The sequence below is a fragment of the Sminthopsis crassicaudata genome, chromosome 2, assembly GCF_048593235.1.
Source record: "Sminthopsis crassicaudata isolate SCR6 chromosome 2, ASM4859323v1, whole genome shotgun sequence".
Taxonomy (NCBI): Eukaryota; Metazoa; Chordata; class Mammalia; order Dasyuromorphia; family Dasyuridae; genus Sminthopsis; species Sminthopsis crassicaudata.
The window spans coordinates 348,020,533-348,043,522 of NC_133618.1; the positions used below are offsets into that span (position 1 = coordinate 348,020,533).

A 22,990-nucleotide genomic window follows, 5' to 3' on the forward strand; every position below is an offset into this window, starting at 1 on the left:
TAACAGTAATGAGATCCCTGGCCAGTCCGCAAGCTTTGTGAAAAAATTCGCAAACCCAATGAATACAGGTGTAAGGTTTGTGGCAAGAATGGGTTTATTACACTAAGAAAACAACTTTCTTAGCAGGCAAACTCCTATTAGAACTTTTGCAAAGGTGTGTTTACACTGAAAAGCAAATTCAGCAGGCATTCCTGATTAGGAATTAGAAGAGATGGGCTGCCAGGCCTTTGGTTATATGGGATTTATTTTGGCCTGGAACTGGAACTGGAACTTTCAAAAGAGAGGTGATCATGTCCCTGGCATTATCTCCAATTGCATAGGAGATTACTATCTGGGAATTTTTCCTATGAATAGGAGGGTGGGACCCCTCCTAGAGGCTGGGAGGGTTTGAGACTCAGGACTACCCTCTCCCAAAGATTAAAGGGGACACACTTTACATCAGGGCCTTTTTGATCCTTTGCCCCCAAAGATCAGGGAGAGAGTTTCCATCACTCTGATTTATTATAGCAATAATACTGCTGCTTATAGTAAAAAAAATACTCCTGGAGCAGCAATTAAGATTTCATCAAAATGATCAATTTTCTTCTTTCCTATGCTTCTTTCCCTCAGTTTATTTTTGTCATTTCAATAGCTAGTATTTGGTTCTGGTCTGTTTGAGAGATGATAAAAATTTTGAAATACATGTTTTTTTAGTTTTGATATTGAAGAAAAAGTAACAGTTAAGACAAGTTTTCATTTTGAAATTGGATAGTAAGAGAATTCAGATTTGGCTATATAATCTGAGGAGTTTTCAGATTTAATGTTTATACATTTCATACATTTGTCTTCAGATGTGCCATTTCCAGATAGAGATTAAGAAAAACTACCTTTATCTAAGGCTTTTTATGTACCCTTAAATAACAGTTCTTTGGCAAATTTGGAGTGTTGTATTGTAATGCTGGAGAAACTGAGCAAGATAGAGATTAGAGAGTATTTAATAATTTATTAAATGGAGAGATATACTCGAATCAAATTGGATCCATGGTTTGGTCCCAGGGCTGAATGAAACTATCCTCTCCAAGAATCCAGCAAGAATCTCAATGACATATATACATGTGGCTCAGACCACATGGCAGAGGGTAGGCTGAGGTAAGGGTGGAGTCAGGTTACGAGAGCAGGACTAGGTGGGTGAACCTCCGGAGAGGGGATGACATAATCAGGGGGAAGCATCCCAGACTTGGGGAGAGGCATCTTGATAAGACAGTATCTGATATCCTAATAGCTTGGGATGGGGAGAGGCATTCCGATGTTCTATCAAGTATTCTGATAAAGAAGGAGGGGAGATTTTGCAGAACTGAGAAGTAGGGAAACCAAGACAGGACTGGATCAGGATAATTAGGGAAACTGAGTCAGGTCAATAAAAGAGAACTGTGGCATAACAGTATTTCTAAATGCATGTCTTCTGTCCCAAGTCTTTCCAGACTGAATCTCTTACTGTATTTATAGTCTATACCATATTATTTATCACTTCCTTACAATAATACATTGTATTGTTTGCTAATTGTTTGGTTGTTAATTTTGTTTTCCATAACTAGACTTGAACAATCTTGGGGGTAGAATCTTGTCTTAGCTTCTCTTAAAAGAACACTATAATAAAAGTCTAAAGAATGAACTAAAATACTTTTAGATTAATAAAGAATATTATATTTGGCACAGTAACTCTTATAACCTATGTATGAGATATCTGAAATGTATATGTCACTGAAAAAAGAAATTTGGGTTTGTATTATATTTTCTTTAGTAAAAATGCTTAACATTCTGAATTGATCACTGTATTATTATACAACCTGTGTGTGATTAGACAATGTTATAATAATAGATTCACTTTTAATTGCCCTTTACTAATGTTTCAGTAGTTTTACCTAAAAGCACAACATAGTGTTGTGAGCTCTCCAGGAGGTGTCTTCTAATGATTACAAAAATGTTAGTATTGACAGAACAACAATTATTATATAAATAGCTTATTAATAGTGAAATTATTTCCTGAAAAAGGACTGAGCAGCAGGACTTTTTTTATTTGTACAGCACTTGGAATTATATATTGTCAAGATGCCATTTACGTTGGATATACAAAGTCACAGTAACTTGTTTTAGTTTGAGTTGGTATGCCAGTCATTCAAAATATATTTCCATTCAAGTTATTTTATTTCATAAGTGACTTTTACCCCATTTTGTGTCCCAGGAAAGGCATAAAAACATTTAATTCTAATCAAGAATAAAAGATGTGTTGCTGCTATTATTTCTATTTTTAAAGAATGGGTCTCTTCATCTGATCTAGGTTAGAGGTATAGTGGCTAATTGCAGGTCAGAGCACTGAGGGCTTACTACATTGATGCTAATTTACTTAGTGGAGGCATCAGATTAGCATAGCCAACTGTGAGTTTAAAAGACCCACTAGCCTCAGTCTCTCAGGCATAAGGATATACCTGAGACTCAGAACCAACACTGTCAGTTCCTGCTTGTAAAGTTTAACTGGTTTCTGAGTAGGTTGTTTAGGCAACAAAGTGTTCTAAGTATAGAAAGTGGTGATAGTTCAAAAAAAAGTTGTATTTCTGTGTGAAGAGAAGGTAACATTTATGAGAGACAGAAAAGTAAAAATGATTTTACAACAAATTAGATATGACAGATGAATGAGAATGAGGAGTCAATGATGATATAGTGAATACATATACATGTGTGACAGTACTATTGTGTATTTTAAAGGGAAACAGAATATACATCTCTAGCCTCTTTTCCTGTAATCCTTCTGTAAGAGAGACTTAAATTGCTGCCAGGAAGAGGAGCATATTAGTCATTTGCCTGATATACATTGCATAGCTCCAACCTTTGCCATTGTCTCAACAAAGTCTCTTCAAGATACCAGAACTTGTCATATAATAAATTTTTTTTGCTTCTGTCATTCATCTGCCATCTGCTCTCACTATCAGTAATCTATAGATAAATAAAAGAATATTGATTCAAATGAAACAACATTCATATACAAAGTATTATAATGCTTCCCTAGTACTTGGCTATATTTCCATTTGATTACAATTTAGCTATCTGAGCATTACATAATAGCTTTCATATCTTCTTTGGTATTGTAATGCCGGAGAAACTGAGCAAGATAGAGATTAGAGAGTATTTAATAATTTATTTAAAAGGGAGAGATTTACTGGACCAAATGGATCCATGGTTTGGTCCCAGGGCTGAATGAGACTATCGTCTCCAAGAATCCATCAAACAATGAGAGTTCTCAAAGACATATATACACATGGCTCAGACTCAGGGTAGACTGAGGTGAGGGGGCAGAGTCAGGGTTCTGAAAGCAGGAATGGGACTCTGACAGTCTGGTTCTGACAGGGTGAGAGGAGGCATGGAGGGAGGAACCCCAGAAATGGGGGTGAGGCATCTTGATAAAGACGGTATCTGACATTCTGGTAGCTTGTGAGGGGGATAAGCATTCTGATATTCTAAAACATAAGATATTTTATCTTTATCAAATATTCTGATAAAGAGGGAGGGGAGGTTTTGCAGGACTGAGCTTTTGGGAAGCAGGGAAACTGAATCGGGACTGGATCAGGATAATTATGGAAAGTGAGAACTGTGGCATAATAGTTTTATTACAGCTTTGTTGTCTAGAGGGCTTTGGGACAAAAACATTTGCATATTCATTGATTTTCCCTATTTTATAGTATACTCTGATTTTGTTCACAGTTGGCTAGTGCTGCTCCCTATCTCTGGATTATAATATCTAATTTAGCCTTATTCAAAATATGTTTAAGTGATTGTTGTTGGTCTGCACCTGGAATTTTGCTTATATATATATAGTCTTTGAACTTTTCAATGGCAGTTTTGCTATTAGTTTGGCAAGTGCTAGAAAATATACTTGGTTTCTAGTGAGTATAACTTTCCTGGTACAAGCAACTTCTTACCCTTCAGGACAGCATCTCCTTGAAGGATGAAAGACTTTCTTAGAGTCAAGAGTTTGGAGGAAGGCCGTTTCTGGCAGCTCTGAAAGATAATAGGCAAATTTTATCTGTTCTCAGCTAAGGGAAAGATTCCTCTGCTTCTAACAACTCTTCCACACCCATATGGAATTCACTTCCATAACAGCATATAGCAGCACAGGTGCTATACAAGTATAGCAAGAAAGTATGTAAAATACATATGCATCTTTTTCTTGCAAACTGACTTCTACAGCTGATTGCCTTTAGCATTTGTCTGCCAGAACTTAAGGAAAAGAGATGCAAATCATGAGGTTTCTCAAGAAAGTCATTTGTAAAAACAATTACTTGTTTAAAACCTATAAAATAACTCATCTTTGCCTCCTTATTCAAGTATTAACTTCATTATCAATTAGACATTAAGGTAATATATACTGACATAAGTATTATTGATATTGAAGAAACACTAAATGTCTGAAGTGCTAAATTTTGCTACTATGACCACATGTGGTAACTAATACTCCCTTAAAACTAGAGGATCCTCCCTAGTTAACAAAATATTAACAAAAGTTCTGTACCCCAACCAGCAATGTTATTATTAAAATAAGACTTTAAAAAATTTTAAGTTTGAAAGCAGGGAATATATAGTACAGTTGACCATTCAAATTCTTGTCCTTAATTATCTCACTGGAAAAAATGAAGAGGTTGACCTAATTGACCTCTAATTTTCTTTCTGTACTAACTATGATATGATTTGGTATAGTGGAAATTTGGAATCAGAGAACCTAGATTTGAGTCCCAGCTATATCAATTGTGTTGCTTATTACCCATATCACCATAGCCAAGTCACTTCTACCTGGGCCTTAGTTTCTTCACCTGAAAATGAGAGAGTTGGCCTAGGTGAGTTTTTTCCTAATTAAATTCTGTGCTAGGTGCTACTATTGTGTACTGCTTTTTGGATGAAGATGAAAAAGAAAGGAAAAAAACAAAAACAAAAAACAAAACATTACCCCTAGATAAACCACTTTATCTGATTCCCTCAGGACAGGGTCCCTCACTGAGGCAGAGTTGAAGGAGGTTTTCTTCTTCAAGAATTTTTAGAGTTTTGGGGTCCCCTCTTCATTCCCCCCTCAAGCAGTCACCTCCAAATGCATTTGGGATAAAGAGGCACAGATCTCTGCTTCATGTAACTGCTTCAAGCTGGCAAGAGTCAGAAATTTTGGGGGGGGTTCATGCCAGGAGGTGAGGTGTGAGGTGTGGGGTCTGAAAATGTCAGCAGGGCATCCTAAGGGGTATTCGTCCCAGTCAGTTGTCTCCAGTCATTCGTCCCATGTTCTCTATGAGCAGTTGAAAATCCAAAGTCTGAAGCCTAGAGAAAACAGATATCAGGAGCAGATTAAAAGTGGGGTATTCTCCAGGGTTGAGATGGTGGCATTCAGGAATGGGGCCTTTTAAAGGAAATGCATCAGGTCCCTTCTGTGGGCTGCCTTTAAGAATGCTGATAGATCATCTAACACTACTGAATCTCTTAACTGTCTGTGCTTCTTTTTAAAAAAATAGAGTTGATTCCTCCACTAAGATGGTTTAAGCAAAGATCCTGAGCCTTCCCCGCTACTATCCTCACTTTTATGGGGAAGGGTGTGTAATGCCGGAGAAACTGAGGCAAGATAGATATTAGAGAGTTTTTTTAATTTTTTATTAATTGGAGAGTTTAATTGACTGGACAGGACTCTCGTCTCAAAGTATCCAGTAATGAATGGGGGATTTATAAACACTTTTATAGCTCTTCAGACAAAGGAAAGGAAAAAGAGCAGGAAAATTAGAAACTTGTCAGAATGGGGTGGGGGGAGTTGTAAATTTTTACCAAAAGCCAGAGTTAGAATGTTTGAATAACAGAAGTAAAGATGTCAGTGAAGTATCCGAGATAGTTTTATCTTTTGGAATATTTTAGAGTGGCAGTGTCATAAATTCTTGGGGGCAGAAGGAGCTAGGAGTCAGGAAGTCTGATCTGCTCCTCATCTCCCATTGACAATTTATAACCTTAGAGCAAATGGTCCTCAGTCTTAATGAACCAGGGGGGTTTTATGACTTAGGGGACTGAGGCAGAACAGTTAAGGAAACTGAGATAGAACAATTCAGGGAAACTCAGGACAGTAAGGGAAACTAGTGCAGGGAAACTGAGGTAGAACAGCTCAAGGAAACTGTGGCATAACAGGTGGAAGAGACCAGAGGGAGAGTGAAGTAGCAGTCCTATCTACCCAACTTACTGGCTAGTGTTCAGGTGTACTTGTGGAGCAAGGCAAGAGGGGGACAGGGCCAAACCCCAAATTCCTACCAGAAAGCGGGATGCTGGGAGGGAGGGCAGTTCAACCCCTGTAGTGTTCGCTGTCATAGTGGAGAGGCAGTTCCTCCAGTGCTTCTCCTACTCAAACTCAGGACAGGGACTGGGGTCTCTTGAACAGTTTCCAAGACACCTACAGCATGAACCTCTGGGAGGAATTTGCATTAAAAAGGCATCTCTGCTCAAAAAAAAAAAAAAAAAAAAAAAAAAAAAAAAAAAAAAAAAAAAGGCTGTGACAGGAGGCACTGCTCTAAGGCAGAATGACCAAATCAGGGAAACCAAGTCCGGTTTTACAGGGTATGGGACAAGCATGCTTCCTGAGAGGGCTGGAAGCTGCTGTGGCTTCTTTAAGAGCCTGGCCAAAGGTTCTGAGATGGGCGTGTCCAGATTGCAGGTAAACTTCTGTTAGTTGAAAAGTTGATGGAAAACTTTTCAGGAGATTTGAGAAGATAAGATTGAGTCCCCAATCTCCCCACTGTACAGTACTCCAATAAGGGGATAGGAGAGGAGCATTTAAATGGCAGGTTATCAAGCCATGTGGGAGAGGTCTGAAACAGGCCTTGAGGTCCTCTTGGATCCCCACTATGGGGGAGGAGGAGGAAAAGACCAGAAGTATGGAGAGGGAGTGGAGGAGAAAGAAATGTAATGTTCTTACCTGGCTGCTTCCTGAAATTCCTCTGTCAATTCCACAATGGAACTTGAGGGAGGGGGAGCCTACCAAACCTCAAAATCTTGCTGGGAGAGCAAGACCTGAAGGAGACGGTCCCATCCCTCCCCTGTCCCGGGAGCAGCAGCCAAAGGTAGATAGATGTCTCCAAGGCTAGCCCCAATTCAATGACCTTTTTCCTGGAGGCTACAGCCTGATAATTAAAGACCCCAGGAATTGTAAGTAACAGTGGAGTGGGAAAAGGACCTCAATCATGGCTTCTCTTAAGTTTCTCTGGTTATCTCCCTAGCACAGAATAAAAGAGAGTGCTGGCCTTGGACCCACAAGAGGGGTCCCCAGAATGGCCATGTTTCTCCTTGGTCTTGGGGGCGGGGAGGGTGTTCAGATTTCTTAAAGAGACACTTCCTCTTGAATCTCGGACTTCCTGCCTGAGGGCAGGGCTTTAAAAGCAGAATATTTAAAAAGCTAACAAGCCTAGGATTCAGGTCTGGTGAGGGAAAAAGGAGTTTAGAAGTGCCTTAAAATGCAAAGGAAGGTCCTTTGTCCCCTGAGGGGCTGGGCCGAATGAGTTTGATTCCCTTCCAGCAAAACTAAGCATCTTAAGCTTTTCAGTTAGGGGATTTTTCTCAAGCCAAATGTTTCCCAGTTCCATTATCTCTAGATATTCTCTCTGGGAGAATACTGCTGAAATAACTCAAAACCCTATGTGGTTTTGAATGTCCAGAGTTTGGGGTTCTGTTCAGTCACCAAATGATGTCTAGTTTTTCGGGGTTCCATTCTGTCAGGGAACCAAATGATAAGGTCTAGATTTAGGGAACCAAAATGAGATTAGGGTTTCTGGTTGTCAGGGAATTAAATGATAAGGTCTAGTGGCAAGTTTGAGGTTTGGCTTCCCTGTACCACTTTGGAATTTGGTGCAAGGATAGGGAGTTTTGGCGGAACTCCCTTCTGGCAGCACAGAGATTCTCTGTAAAGAAATTTACAGACCTGAAAACCTAGATTGATAAAGAAATTTATTATAGGAATTGGAAAGTAAGGTTAGAAATCCTGACAGAGAGGCATGATATCTGGTTAGGGAAATAAGAAAGTGGCACTGGAAAAGAATATTCCACTGGACAGAGGCTCCTTGGCATAGCAAGCATGGGATAGCTGGAATCTTTGGAACCTCTGCAAAGGGAGGTCTTTAGTTTGGCTCTTTTATAGGCCTTGACTGCAAGCTAGAGGTTGCTCTTGATGGGGCTGGGTACAGCTTGGGAGTTGAATTGAAGATCTTCATTTGGATAAGGTTGGAATTTTTTAGCTCAGGACTGAACCAGCCCCACCTAGATAAACCAATTTATCTGATTCCCTGGGGTGGTCTCTAACTGAGGCAGGGTTGAAGGAGATTTTTCTCCTTCAAGGATTTTTAGCGTTTTGGGGAAAGGAAGATGGCCAAGACACAAAAGGTGGAGCTGGAAAACAGTGTGTATAAGAAGAAAAGAGACAAGGTCAGTTTAGCTAAATTGACAAGTGGAAGGGAAATTAAAGCCCCATGAGCCTGGAAAGATAGGTTGGGGTCAAGTTGTATACAACTTTAAAAGAGAAACAGTGGGAAAAAATAATCAAATATATCGACAATCTTACTACTTTTTACATCTTAAAAAAACAACAACCTTTTAACATATAACATGTATATATTATTTTTTCCCAGCTGATTTGTTATGTAAAAGCAGAGAGGGAAATTATATGTCCTGTCTAGCCCCTGTGATGTATAAAAAGTTCAGAATTTGTGAGTTATTAATCATTTATTAATCATGCTAGCATATAAGTAATAAAAAAAAAATCAGTGACACTCATATGACAAAGACTCATCATGTAACCCACTCAAGGCTTATATGCCCTTGGAAGAGTAAGTATCCTGGTGGTAGAAATCCACTTTTGATTGGTTAATAGCTAATAAGAAAGAAAATGAATATTATATTTGTTGTTATTAAATTATTATTATTATTATGAGAAATGAAACTATTCTATTGAGGTCCTATGGGATCTCTTGACTTTGATCTAGTCATTGACTTCTAAATAACCCCAGCCTTGGGCAATCAAATCAAAGAATTTTTCTCCATTCAGACCTGAGTAGAACACAATGAACTTTTCAATCAGGATGGGGTCTGAACAAGATTGAGGAGAAAGTAAAATAGGAAGAGAGGGAAGGAGGGAAGAAAACAGATAAAGGCAGATGAAGGAGGGACAAGATGAAGGAGGGGGAGAGATAAAGATGAAGATTCTGTACTTCCTTTTATTGTCTGAATGGGCAAATCTTCCTAGTTAAGTCTCTTCTTTAGGAGACCTTTTCCTTTTCCTATCATAGCTACCAAGAAAACAACTAGAAGCTAATGGACACAAACACATACATGCACATGCTTTAGCAAGAAGTCAAAGGTTATCCCATGCATGTTCCATTAAATTGTCTTTTATATCCATTATTATTATAAATAATAAAGTTTTCTCCTTAATGACTTAAATAAGAGTACATATAGTGACATTGGGCATTATTAGTAACCTGAAAAACAATAGTGCCTGTTAATGTGAGTCATTGTTTCAAGTTTATTAAAATTCTTACTTGTATATAGCCTAAATTCATGCTGGTTTCTATTTAGTCTTCTTCATGCAATCATTTTATAAATATATGTTATGAATTAATATTTGCTTATTTTAACATACAATTTTCAGTATTTTAATTCAATAATTTAATTCAATTTATTAAGCACTTAATATGTGCCAAGTACTGTGCTAAGTGCTGGGGATACAAATAAGAACAAGTAAGAGTCTCTACTCTTACAGAGTTTATAATCCAATGAGGAAAGATGATACCCCAAAAGAAGGTGAAGAGCTAGCAGGAAATTTGTGAACTCCCTATAAAGAAAGGTTTTGGTAGGAGTTTAGTACTCTCCCCTTCAGCCCTCCAGAGAGCAGAGGCAGCTAAGGGTGAGTTGAGAAGGTGTAGAGTGTCCAAAACAGAGTTTTTCTATATGGTGATGAAATTTCTTTTAGGTAATCAGTTTATCCTTATAATTCATAAACAATCTTAAATACTACAAATTTGAAATCCATAAATAATATTTTACTTTATTTTCCATTATAATAAAAATTGATTGATTCTTTGTTCCACAGAATTCCCCTTAATGTTTTAAATATCTTTCATTTTGTTCCTTGAAGGAGGTATCTTTAATTACGAAGTATCAAGAAAAGAATGAAGAAGCAGCAGAAGCAACAGAAGAGTCAGAAGAGAAAGAAAGTACTGCAGAACTTCTAGTGGTAAAATTTGTGATCTTCATTTTTTTCCCTTTCTTTGCATTCTTGTACTAGATTCAAGCAATTGTAACATTTCATATTTATGAAATCAGCTTTAAATATTTTTGTGCCTTAGACAGTATTACTGAACAACACAATTACAAATCATGTTCAAAATTCATGATGTGAAAGGGATGTAAAAAATGATCAATCAACAAATATCGAGTTCCAACTATGTGTTAGGTTAGCCGGTAGGAATCCAAAAAATCAAATAATTCCTCAACTCAAGAAAATTTTATTCATCATGGGAAACAATTTATACTTATAAAAAATAAGATAGGAAAGAAGGCCACTAAGAGCTGGAGGATCTACCATGGTCATCTTGAAGGAAGTGAGGGATCTTATGAAGCAGAAATGAAGGGGGTGGGCATTTCAGGTACAAGGATGGCGAGTAGAATAGCCTATGTGAGGAGGGGAGAGTAGTTTGGCTGAATCTGGGAATGGAGAAAAAGGAGAACAATGAATAATGAGAAGCAATGTTTAATTGTCCTGTCTAGTATTATCGTCCTCTAATGTCTAAGACATTGAAAGTGCCATATAAACTACCATAATGCTTTTACCCCTATTAATCTCCAAAGACCAGCTTCTGCTCTATTTTCTCTGCCCCAGAGCTTTTGGTTCATCTCCCTATCTTTAGTTGGGAATTAATTGCTCAGGCAACAAATTAGGAATCAAATCAATTAATGTGTATGTTGACAATAGTGGTTATGTAGCCCAAAAGTCAAGCAGCTCAATCTCCTTGTTCTACAGATGAAGAAACTGTGGCTGAGGGATAGTTAGGTAGCACAGTGGATGGATCACCAGCCCTGAAGTCAGGAGGACCTGAGTTCAGATTTGGCCTCAGACATTTTAACACTTCCTAGCTGTGTAACCCCTGGGCAAGTCACTTAACTCCAATTACCTCAGGAAAAAAAAAAAGAAAAAGAAAAAGAAAAAAAGAAACTGTGGTTGAGAGATCAACATTGTGTGTGATTTGTCCAGAATCACATAGATAGCAAATAACAGGGCCTGGATCTGAACCCAAATCCAGCACTCTTTGAGATATAACACTTTTAAGACACCCAAAGATTGTCAAATGCTTGTTACGTGGGGGAAGTTGTATTAAGCTGAATTCATTAGACTCTAGATGTAATAACTTGAGCAAGAACAAATATTACAATTAAGATTGCAAAGTTCACTTGCATGCTCTTATTTTTCTTAAGCCACTTTCTTGACTTTTCCTAACTTTTTAGGAAGTTTAACTTTCTTTGTTCAGTTTCAAGACATGATAATTCAGTGGTGATTTTGTTATGAAGAATTAAGTTGCATGATTTACAATGTTGGGATGGCAAAGAAGCCAAGCGTGTGTGTGTGTGTGTGTGTGTGTGTGTGTGTGTGTGTGTGCCTGTGCCTGTGTCTGTATTTTATGTATATATTTCCCCCTGTAGCCTCCAGAGAAAATTGAAAGAATGGCTGAAGATGAGCTAAGTTCTCTACAAACTGACTATGATCTTGATGTGGAAGAGCCAAAAGCTGAGAGAGAACATGTGGAACTTCTTCAGACTGTTTTAGATACCAAGATTCTGAGTGAACTACCTACACTATTGGATACTACACAAAATAAATTACCAAAATGGATACCTGGTCCTTTCCAGGTAAAAATCAGTATTTTTTTTATTGAAACAAAAGATGGAAGCTAAAGATAAATTTCAAACAGCTAAATTGTTTTCTCTTGGGGGTGAAATTTACCTTGAGAGAGAACTGAAAAAATAAATTCTCCATTTATTCCCAATGTTCTTAATGACAATAAAAACAGGATATTAAAAATTTTTCCTCCTTTGAGACAAAAATGCATGATACACATACATTTAAAATGTATAGTGTAGTTACTCAAACTTAGTTTCCTACAATTACCTTCAAATCTCTTAAAAAAAAAAAAAATGGAACTTTTAAACCCAGATTTGCATATTGCTGACATTTTCTTCCCCTGGGCACATCTGAAAGGCAGATAATCTGAAGTTTTAGTTTCATTCCCTCTTATTTTCCAGTATTTATATTGAGTACACAGTGCTTCATCATCATAGAATTTTGTTTACTATGTCTAAATCACTACATTATAATTTTATTAAACTATGAGTTTTGTTCTTCTATTGCAAAGTAAATGGTACTGTTAAAATAATCTTCATTTCTGTTTGCTGAATTTTTAAGTTCTCATAACTGGACCAAGATCCAATTCCTAATGTCTAACTGCTTATTTTTCTCTTTTTCTAATTCTAACTTCTCCATGTATGCCATTACAATCTCAGATTTATCATACATAAAACTCAAACTTGTCATTTCCTCTTTCTTGCCTGACAATGGCTTCCGTTCTTAATTTCTCCATTCTTGTTAATGCACCACATTCTTTTTTTCCACTTTAGAAATCTTGTGGTTTCCCTCCCTGAAGTTCTTCCTGTCTAGGCTAGTTAGTAATCATTTGTTGGTCATTTTATAGTGAGGATTCTTGGTTAGATCCAAGTTGGACTAGAAGACGCTTCTGAGAATTCTTCCACTGATGGAGTTCTATCAACTTAGACTTATGCTTTTCTTTCTTATCAAAGAAGGTCAAAAACTTCTCTCCCAACAAATACTATTTGTCATCTGATGATTCTGCCTTCAAAAAGCTTCTCAGATTACTCCTTTTCCCACTTTAAAAAATTGATTATTTTTATTTTGACAAACTTAAAACAAAAATACAAATCAAGGGTAGGCCTTGAATAATCTCTGAAAATATTTAGGCAAAGCAGCATAAAGAAATGGCTGCAGATGCAACTTTGTTGTTACTGTTTTATTAGTTATTCTGCATCCATTTCTGTAGAAACACAAGAGGGAAGGTTGTTTCGTATTTTTTTTTTTTTTTTTAGATACTAGGGAGGAAGAATGCATTACTACTGTTGATGAACCTATCTATACTTAGTAAGATTGGTCCTTTAAAGACAGACACAGATAATTAACCCTACTACAGAGTGTGCTAAACACTGAACTAGTCTTTGACAACCTAAACCCAAGAGTGGAAATATCATGAATACTTTTTTCAAGAAGGAAGTCTGGATGTAATCATCCAATTTACAAAAATGAAATTCCCTATATTTTAATAAACAAGAAGTGATAGAATAGGCATTTTTTCAAAATCAGCTATATGAACATGATTAAGTCTTCAGTTGGTTAGAATAAAGATTAAAATCAATAGGATATTAGAGGAAAAAGTAAAAGACTTAAGCAATTAATTACAAATGATAACACAGATCTAATTTTTAAAGAATAGGGTTGGGGAGGAATTGACACATCTGCCAGGTAAAGGACCATTCAATTAATGGTTAAATGATATGAAAAATCAGAAGAAACAATCTATTAAATCCATTTGAAAATAGTTCAAAATCACTAATGATCAGAGAAATGAATACTAAAACAATTCTGAAATATCACTTTTCCTGTGTTGTTTGTTCATTGTGACATCTCTTGAAATAGATAACCCTTCCCATAGCCCTCTTTACTAAACTAAATCCATCCTCAATTCCTTAAATTAGTCCTCATATAGCACAAAGTCACGGATCTCTTGGGGAGGCAGCTAGGTGGCCCCAGGGGATAGAAAGCACTAAGCCTGAATCAGGAAGACTCATCTTGTCAAAATGTTTTATGAGCACTTTTCCAGTGCCTCAGGTCTGACTATATCAGATCTTTGACTCACTGAGCTCCTCTCTGGTATTTGAAAGTCTTCATAATCTGGTCCTTCCTACCTTTGCAGTTTTATGCTTTATTCTCCTCTTCACATACTCTTTTGGGTCCCACTACATTGGCTTACTTGCAGTTCTTCAAAAAAGACACTCAATCTCATAACTTTAGGTAGTTAGCCAGGGAACATTTATTAAGCCCCTAGTTTTTTCTTAGGTTTTTTTTTTTTTTTTTCTCCAGAAAGGAACAGAAATCTAAGTATTATTATTTTTCCCCCCTATGAAAAAACTGTACTCAGTTTTGTAGGAGAAGTGATTTAGTAGTTAAAACTGATTTTCTTATTTCTGTAGCAATTGTTTCATTCATTGTATTTGTATCTCCAGTACTAAGCCCTTAAAAAATGTTTGTGAATCAGTTGATTTCATTATGTCATAATCTTCTTCTATGACTTCACATTGTGATTTGAATTATCATGGGTTTTTGTTTTTCTTTTTTTTTGATAGGTAATTTGATTCTGGTACTGAAACTTTGACTTTTAATAATCCGGAAATTTTCTGCTCCTCTTTGATGGCATTCTGTAGTTTTTCTCTGAACTTTGCCCTTAATTTTTAATATTTCCAGATTGTTTTATTGTTACATTTCCTGTAATGTCATATTCATGAGCTTTGCTCCTTTATATTCTGCTCCTTCATATTTTTCTTTCATCAACAAATATTTATTAAGTACCTAATAAACAGCACTTGGAACACAAAGAAAGGTGGGAAAAATTAGTTCCATAACTGCCTACTAAATTTGTTCTTAAAAATGTTCTGTAAGCATCTCAAATTCAACATATATAAAATAAAACTCAGTATCTTCTCCCTAAATTTAGTCACTCAGATCTGTAACCTTGGAGTAATTATCAACTTTTCCCCTCCCTCATTCTCTCCTCCTACCAAATCTAATTAGTTGTCGTCTTGTCAGTTTTGCATCCATTACCCCTCTCAAATCTGTCCACTCATACAATCACTACCTTAATTCAGGCTTTTATAATGTCACCCCTCTGATTGCAACAGCCTCTTACCTATTATTTCTGCTTCTAGACTTCTCCCCTCTTCAATATGTCCTCTATACAGTTATCAAAAGATTCTTCCTAAAGCATTCTACTAGATTTGATCATAGAACCTTCTAAAGCAGGTTATTGCTACCACTTCAGCTGGGCATATAAAGCCTTTCACAATTTTGCATTAACCTACTTTTTCCTTCCTTGTTTCATATTACTCCTTTCCATGTGTTTTTACCAAATTGGCTTATTTGACATTCCTAGAACTTAGTTTTGCATCTTCCTCCTTCATGCCTATATTGCACAGGCTATATCTTCCATGATGAAATATATTTCCTCCCTCTTCACCTTCATTTCTTAGAATCCTTGGTTTTCCCCAAAACTCAGCTGAAGTTTCACTTATAGCATTTTCTTTTCACTTTCTAGTTTTTCTGGATCTTTTTAGTTGCTAATGCTTATCAAATTATCTCATATTTACCTTTACCTGGGACATATTGAATTCTCCCTTCCTTTTATTCACCAGTCTTTCTGAATTTTAGTGCCTTCTCTAAGATGATTGCCAATTTGCTCTGTATATATTTTGTTGTACAATGTCTTCCCCCTTTATTCCCTCTAAGCCTATGAGCTCTTTCAGAATAGGAACTGACTTTTGCCTTTCCTTGTATCCCCAGTGTTTAGCAGAGTTCTTGGTACATAATAGACATTTAATAAATGTCAACTGATTTGACTAGATGATTGACTCAATATAAACATTTGGCAAGAATCGTTTTCAGGTTATTTTTTTTCTTTTTAATAACCCTGGACTCTCAAATACTTGCTGAATTGAATCACTAATGAAAATGGAATTAGAACCCTAATCTACTAACTATACTCTATTATTCCACATTGTAATCTCTTAATTGTTAAATCTGATGGCCATTTCTCAATACTCTTCCTTGTGACTACTCTGCAGCCTTTGGCACCATTGATTTCCTGTATATTTTTGTCCCTCTAGGTTTTCATATTACCCTTTCCTTTTTTCTCCCTTTCCCTGTAAGACTGTTGTTCCTCTGTCTTCAATATTGGATTTTCATCCAGATCACACTTGTTAACTGGATATATTCCCCAAGACTCTGTCCTCTTCTCCCTCACTGTTATCTCACTTGGAAATCTCATCAGATCCCATGGATTCAGTTAGAATTTTTGTTCTCAGATCTATGTTCAGTCTTATATACCTTTTGGCCATCTTAAATTGGATGCCCCAGTAGCATATCAAATTCAACATGTCCAAAGCAGAACATCCTTTTTCCTCCCCAGTTTTTCTCTCTTCCCACTATTTCTACTAATACAGAGAGTACACCTGTTCTCTGTCTCTCAGATTCACAGCCTCTACATCATGCTTGATTCCTCACTCACTTGCCCTACATAGACAATCTATGATCAAATCTAGTCATATCCCTTTTACAACATTCAGCCAACACATTCCTCCAACCTCTTGTTACCTCTGATTCGTAGCAATAGTCTTCTAATTGTTCTCCCATCTCAAATCTCTCTTTACTCCAATTTAACCTGCAGCTCATCTGCCAGTGACTTGTCTAGTGCTCAGGTCTGACCAAATCAGATCTCTTGACTCACTGAGCTCTTCTGTGGCATTTGAAAGTCTTCATAATCTGACCCTCCCTACCTTTGCAGTTTTATGTTTTATTCTTCCCTTCACATACTTTTTTGGATCCCACTATATTGACTTACTTGCAGTTCTTCAAACAAGACACTCGATCTCACAACTTCATGTAATTAGCCAGGGAACATTGTACAGGTAGTTAGCCAGGGAACACCTTTGTACAACTGTCTTCATGTTAGGAATGTTCTCTTTCCTCAGTCCTAACTAGTAATTTTTCTGTTTCTCTCAAGACTCAGCTAAACTCTTAGCTTCTGTTAAGAGGCCTTTCCTCTCTCTTCCTGCTTTATATATCCATATATATATATGGTGATTTGGATGTTATCTCCCCTATTAGGATGTAAACTTGAGGATAAGGACCAGGTTTTTTTTTGCCTATCTTAGTTAATATACTTGGCACAAGCTAACTGCTTAATAAATGCTTGTTGACTGATTATCTATTTCACACAATTATTGTAAAGGGAAAGTACTTTGTAAATCTAAAAGGTACTATATAAGTGAGTTATTAATTATTTTTGCTACTTCTTCAAGGACACCATTCACTTATCCTTTTGCTGTTCTCTGGTCCCCAAAATGATGAGAAACAGAAAAATCTCTTCAAATTAAACTTCATTTGCATTAATCCATAACATAAACCTATGACTATGAAAAAAGACAATGTCATTACTAATGAAATCCTTGTCAGAGTATTTACTTTATCTCCTTATAAGTGATAATTCCTTAGGTCATATAAATTTGTAAATATTACTTGACTTTACATTAAGGTGCTAAAAATTGTGCTCTAAGATTAAATCAATAATTTTATCAGTTTTCAGAGATTCAGAACATATTTGAAATTTGAAAATTTAAAGCAACCTACTTTGCTATTTTTAAAAATTACATTTTTCCTCCTCAAAATATTTTTATTATACCTATGATTTGTGGATTTAGGTGAGGAAATTTCTCTATGCAAATTAGCAACTATTTGCAACTTACAGTTTTTGAGAGTTGCTAGGAGCATTGTCTTATTCAGGACCTTGGATTATGAAAGGGACAGGATTTTAACACTGGCTCCTGATATAAAGGCCAGTTCTAAACACTATGCTATGCTTCCTTTCCAGAGTAAAGTAAAAATAGTATTAATGCTTTTACTTTGTAAAAGTTGTAGTTATGATAGTCTACTATATTTCATGAGAAAGAAGCCTAGATTTAAAGGAGTCCTGAATTCTGGCACTGACTCCAACACCATATGCTTTGCATATCAACAGTGTGACTCTATATGACCATTGTTATTTTCCGAATTCATGATTTCATAACATTTAAAAGTCTAGGAGTGATAAAATCATGCATGCCCCTTGACCTAACAATACCACCACTAGGCATGTATCCCAAAAGAAATTTTTTTTAAAATAGAAAAAGGATCTATATGTACTTTTCTCAGGGTAAAGAATTGGAAATTGAGGGGATTCCCATTAATTGAGGAATGGCTGAATATTATTGTGATGGAATACTATTGTTCTGTGGGAAATGATGGGCAAGATGTTCTCAGAAAAACCTGGAAAGCCCTCCATGAGCTCATGTAAAGTGAAATGTACTATGTACAATGTAACAGTAACGTTGTAGGATGATCAGCTATGGATTATTTTTGCTATTCTCCGCAATAGAGTAATCCAAGACTACTCTGAAGGCCTTAAGATGAAAAATGCCATCCATATACAGAGAGAAAACTGATTGTTTTCTGAATACATAATTCCCCTACAACAGAAAAGCCCCCCCCCCACAAAAAAGAAAGGCTAAGAGTGGATTTGAAGCTAAATATTCACTAAAAAAAATTGTAGTCCCCTTAAAGGAAATGAAAATAAAATTAAAGGTTGTGCACTATTTTTTCCTTTTTAAAAAACTTAATTTTCATATAAGAACTTTTTTTTTTTTTTTTTTTTAGGTTTCTCATTTAGAATCTTTGAAAATAACAGGAAAGACAGCTATAGCATCTCCAAGAGCCAAACCAAAAAGTCAAATAAGAAGATTCCATGCAGAGGTCTCACAGATTTCCAAAGCAACTTCAAAGTAACTTAAATTTTAAACTTATTTTAGGAAAAGTTTTTTTTTTTTTTTTTAATAGAAGATGGAAGTACATAGGGAGCCATCTTAAAGAAAAATAAAGCAAATGATTTAGAAACTATGTACATATAAATTGGCAAGGATGCAAAGCTCATATCAGAGATTTCATATAGGGCAGCTAGGTGGCACAGTGTGTAGAGTACCAGCCCTGAATTCAGGAGGACCTGAGTTCAAATCTGATCTCCAAAGCTTAACACTTCCTAGCTGTGTGACCCAAGGCAAGCCACTTACCCTCAACTGCCTCAACAACAACAACAACAACAACAAAAAAAAAGATTCTTATAGAAAACGGTTGGTGGTGGTTTTGGTGACAAGTAGACACAGTTCCTCTCTCTAATCTTTGAATACTAAAGATTAATAATGTGAGAAGTATATATTTACAAATATAGGCTTTTTCGTATTCATTTTGTAGAAGCTCTGATTTACTTGGTTTTGCCAGTGTACTTTTCATGACAGTGTTTATTTTCAATTCTTCTTCATTTCATTCTTTATGAGGACTCTAAAAAAGCCTTAATTATTAGCTTTTGTTGTTCCTGAGGGCCCTGAAAGGTGTACTGAACCTGGGAGAGAGCCTTTTTATGGCATACCCTAAAGTTTGTAAACGGATATTGCTCACAATTAATTAGCTAAGAGTTCACTCATGGCAAAAGAATTCCAAAGTTTATGAAACAAATTGGCATCTAAGTGACCCTGTACATACCAATGTTTATCTGCATTGCTTTAAGTTCATTCAGTTAACAAGATTATGTATTAAAACAAATAGTGACAGTAGACAAAAGAGTATTTTGCCTTCAATAAATACTGTCAGATTATCAATGGTGCAGAAACTTAATGATAAAAAAATAAAACCATACACCTGCACTTAGTGAAATAAGTAGTATGACCACACACAGAACTGTTTTGTGTATGTGTGTGTGTGTGTGTGCGTGCGTGCATGTGTGCGTTTGTCTTAGTTTTTCAAGGAATGACAAATAGTCTATTTAAAGAGACTATGCTGTAAAAACATAGATCATTTCTTGGAGCATGCCAAAAATATTTGTAGAGTTTATTGATGTGCAGTTCTAGTTTCATTTTTCAAATGAATTAAATTCTATCTATGCAAGAACAAGAATAAGATCTGTAAAAATAAAGACTTAATTTCTTTCTTGTTTTTTTAGTATTCCAAACAACTATTTCCATTTTTTCTTTAACCAAATTTATGTTCAACTTCTTTTATCAGTGACTTTATTCCAGTAGACAAAATTGTTGTCTATAATTAACACTAATAATAAAATCATTGATTGAGGAAAAATCCTTTGCTGCCATAAAAATTATCATTATGATCAAAAAAGAAAGGAGGTTTTATTATAGAATAATATACAGAAAATACAGGAGATTTATGCCTATAATAGGTCCAGACTTTGGACAGTTTTAGACCACTTTCCCTTAGCCAATTCAACATCTTTATGATGTTGAATTGAAACATCTTTCTGCTTCCTTTTTTTAAAAAATTATATTATCAAAATATTCACAACTACAACTACTTTTCCTCTCAATTTCTAGAAAGTGATAGATTCCTCTGTGATCTCTTAGATTCAGATCCAGCTGAACAGATGAAAGTGATCATCTTTTTGTCTTTATCTGTCATTTTGTTTCTATCTTGACCCAACTCTTTATTCTGGAGCATCACTCCAACTCTTGAATTCACACACTGCAAGTACTTTCCACCCCTGTAGAACTTAAATTTATATGATTCTGCCCAGAACTCAGACTTCAAGGTATATCCTCAGTGTCAAATAATTAAGCATTTATTAAACTCCTACTGTGCTCCAGGTACAATGTTAAGTATTGGGGATATGAAGAAAGGCAAGAAAATGGAGGAGGTAACATGCAAACAACTCAGGGAAAACATGCTATTTTAAAAGTTCATAGAACTTTCTTTGAAGGACGTAGAAGTACTAGAATAATGGTTTAAAACAATAGGTATCTTCCTTTTGTAAGGGTGAAAAGTGAGTTAATCATTCACTTTACTCCATTTATTCCTGATACTTTTTTGGGCATGAACATTATCTTCACTGAATCAATCAGAAGTCTAATAAGTGTAGGCACTAATATTGGATCAATCAATTACATATATTTCAACTAAGTTAGGTAGGAAAATAGAATTTGGTTGAGGGACTTAGTTGGGCCCAAGAAGCTAGTGTGGCTTTTGAGAATCTGGCAGCTTAGTGGTAGAAGTCTTTAGCCACAACTTAGTGGTAGAAATCTTTAGCCAAATCTCAAGTGAAAGAATTTCTTGCATGTTGGGAGAGTGCATTATCCTATTTTCTCCATCCCTTGACAGAAAAAAGACCTAATAAACTTTAGAAAGACTAGATGATATCTATTTTAAAATTATTAACAACAGTGTCTTTGGCTTTGAAGCCAAGGACAAACTAAATGTATCAAGGAAAGACAACTTTCAAACTCTCCAAGGAGCTCATCAGAAAAGCTAAACCATGCCCAAGAAAAACTTCATAAGTATTTCATAAAGAAGAAAAAAAAAGATTTTCTAGAAACCAGGAGGTGTGAGTTACATCTTCACCACCTGTGATCTTTAAGCATAAGTCCACTTTACCCTGGACTCTATATTTCTTCATGGATAAATGTGTCACATAATTTTGAGATGGTTTATATCAACTGACTTATTTTAATATCAACTGAAATTCATGGTGTGAATAAGTTGGAATTTAGTGGGATATATTATTAGAAAGACACCCCCCAACTCCTTAGAACTACTCCTAGACTGTTAGATTCTGTGGGGATCTATAGCAAATATGCTCTGAGGATCCAGCCTGCCAGTATGAATGAGGATTGAAAGAGTTGTTCCAGAGTGTGTGCTTCTCTTCACTTCTAGTAGAGGTAGATTTCTGAATCATGTCATGGATATAAAAGTGCCATAAGTACTGTCTTATCACAGAATAGGTAATCATGGCAGTAGCCATGATTACCTGCAAAGAATTCTTGAGCAACTTTGTGCAAATTTTCAACCATAGCTGTAATCATACTGAAGTTCTTTAAATAAGATCCTGTAGAACTCATTTTCAGTTTCATCCTTTCTTACCTGAGCAGCCATAAATGAGCTCTCTAGGAAATAGAATAGGAATGTGATGAACAACTGGTGAATAAAATATGAAAGTGAAGATGGTGACATTCATGAAATAATGATATAATCTCATGTAATTAATGAGGGAAAGGAAAGGGGGAACCCCATTTCTTGGCGCATAAATAATCCCATGAGGTGCAGTGTCCCCTGTAAAATGAATTTACTGGCCCGAAAACCTAGATTGATAAATAAAAGGTTTATTGTAGAAATTTGGAAGTAAAGTTCAATTAGAAAGACCCCAGGGCCGAAGGTGGCCGCTAGCCGGGAAGGAACCCCTACACGGCTGGAAGGATACCATGTGTTGGCTGGGAGGGCCACTGCAATGACGGTGTTCCGGCTCGTTTTTTTTATACCCAAAGGATGATGGGCAGTACCCCTAAGTTCTGGGCGGGCTTTTCAGTTAGCTCAGATCAGGTGAGGTCTGGGGGAAGCTAAGCTAATGATGGTGGGGGCTAGGCCCAGATATTCAAAGGGTGCCTTTGACCAGGATTTGTGAATCAAGGTCAGCCATAGGTTGGGCAATTAGAAAGGAATCTTAAAGGGACCTCCACCCTCATCATAATGATGAGAAGAATGTTCATGACTTGGAACTCATGAACAGTGTGACTCTTGCTTGCTGCCCATATTTATTCCACAAGTGACTAACCATACTATTACACCAAAGACTAGGCCCAAAAAACAATAATGTGAGCTTTTTCCTCTGATTAACCAATATCACCCAACAACAATAATCACCCAACAGTGATTCTGCATATACCAGTTTGCCTACATCAATTGCTGTGCCAGACACTGTAAACATTATTCATCAGCAATCAAACAAAAGTGGTAATGATAGTGACATTTACATTCTAAATCTAGGTTCTAGAATTCATATCCAACTGAATTTTCCTTTTTCCTTTTTTATACTGGCAATTTAATTTTCTTCTTTAAAAAAAATTCTTTTAAAAACTCAGGTTAACTAATAGTTTTTCTATTTTATTAGCTATTCGGTTTTTTAAAATAGCTCCTAGTTTTATTTATCAATAAAATAACTTTTTAGGGTTTTATTTGATCTCTTCTTTGATTTTCAGAATT

The 22,990-nt window shown here is 36.1% G+C and overlaps 1 protein-coding gene across 1 annotated transcript in view; it reads left to right on the forward strand.

Moving 5' to 3' along the window:
* The window catches only part of TTC6 (tetratricopeptide repeat domain 6), a 334,483-nt gene that overhangs the window by 73,989 nt on the left and 237,504 nt on the right, over window positions 1-22,990 (forward strand). The window contains exons 3-5 of the mRNA XM_074290707.1: window positions 10,169-10,267; window positions 11,731-11,937; window positions 18,614-18,738. Coding sequence (XP_074146808.1) covers window positions 10,169-10,267; window positions 11,731-11,937; window positions 18,614-18,738 — 431 coding nt within the window. The remainder of the gene's footprint in view (window positions 1-10,168; window positions 10,268-11,730; window positions 11,938-18,613; window positions 18,739-22,990) is intronic.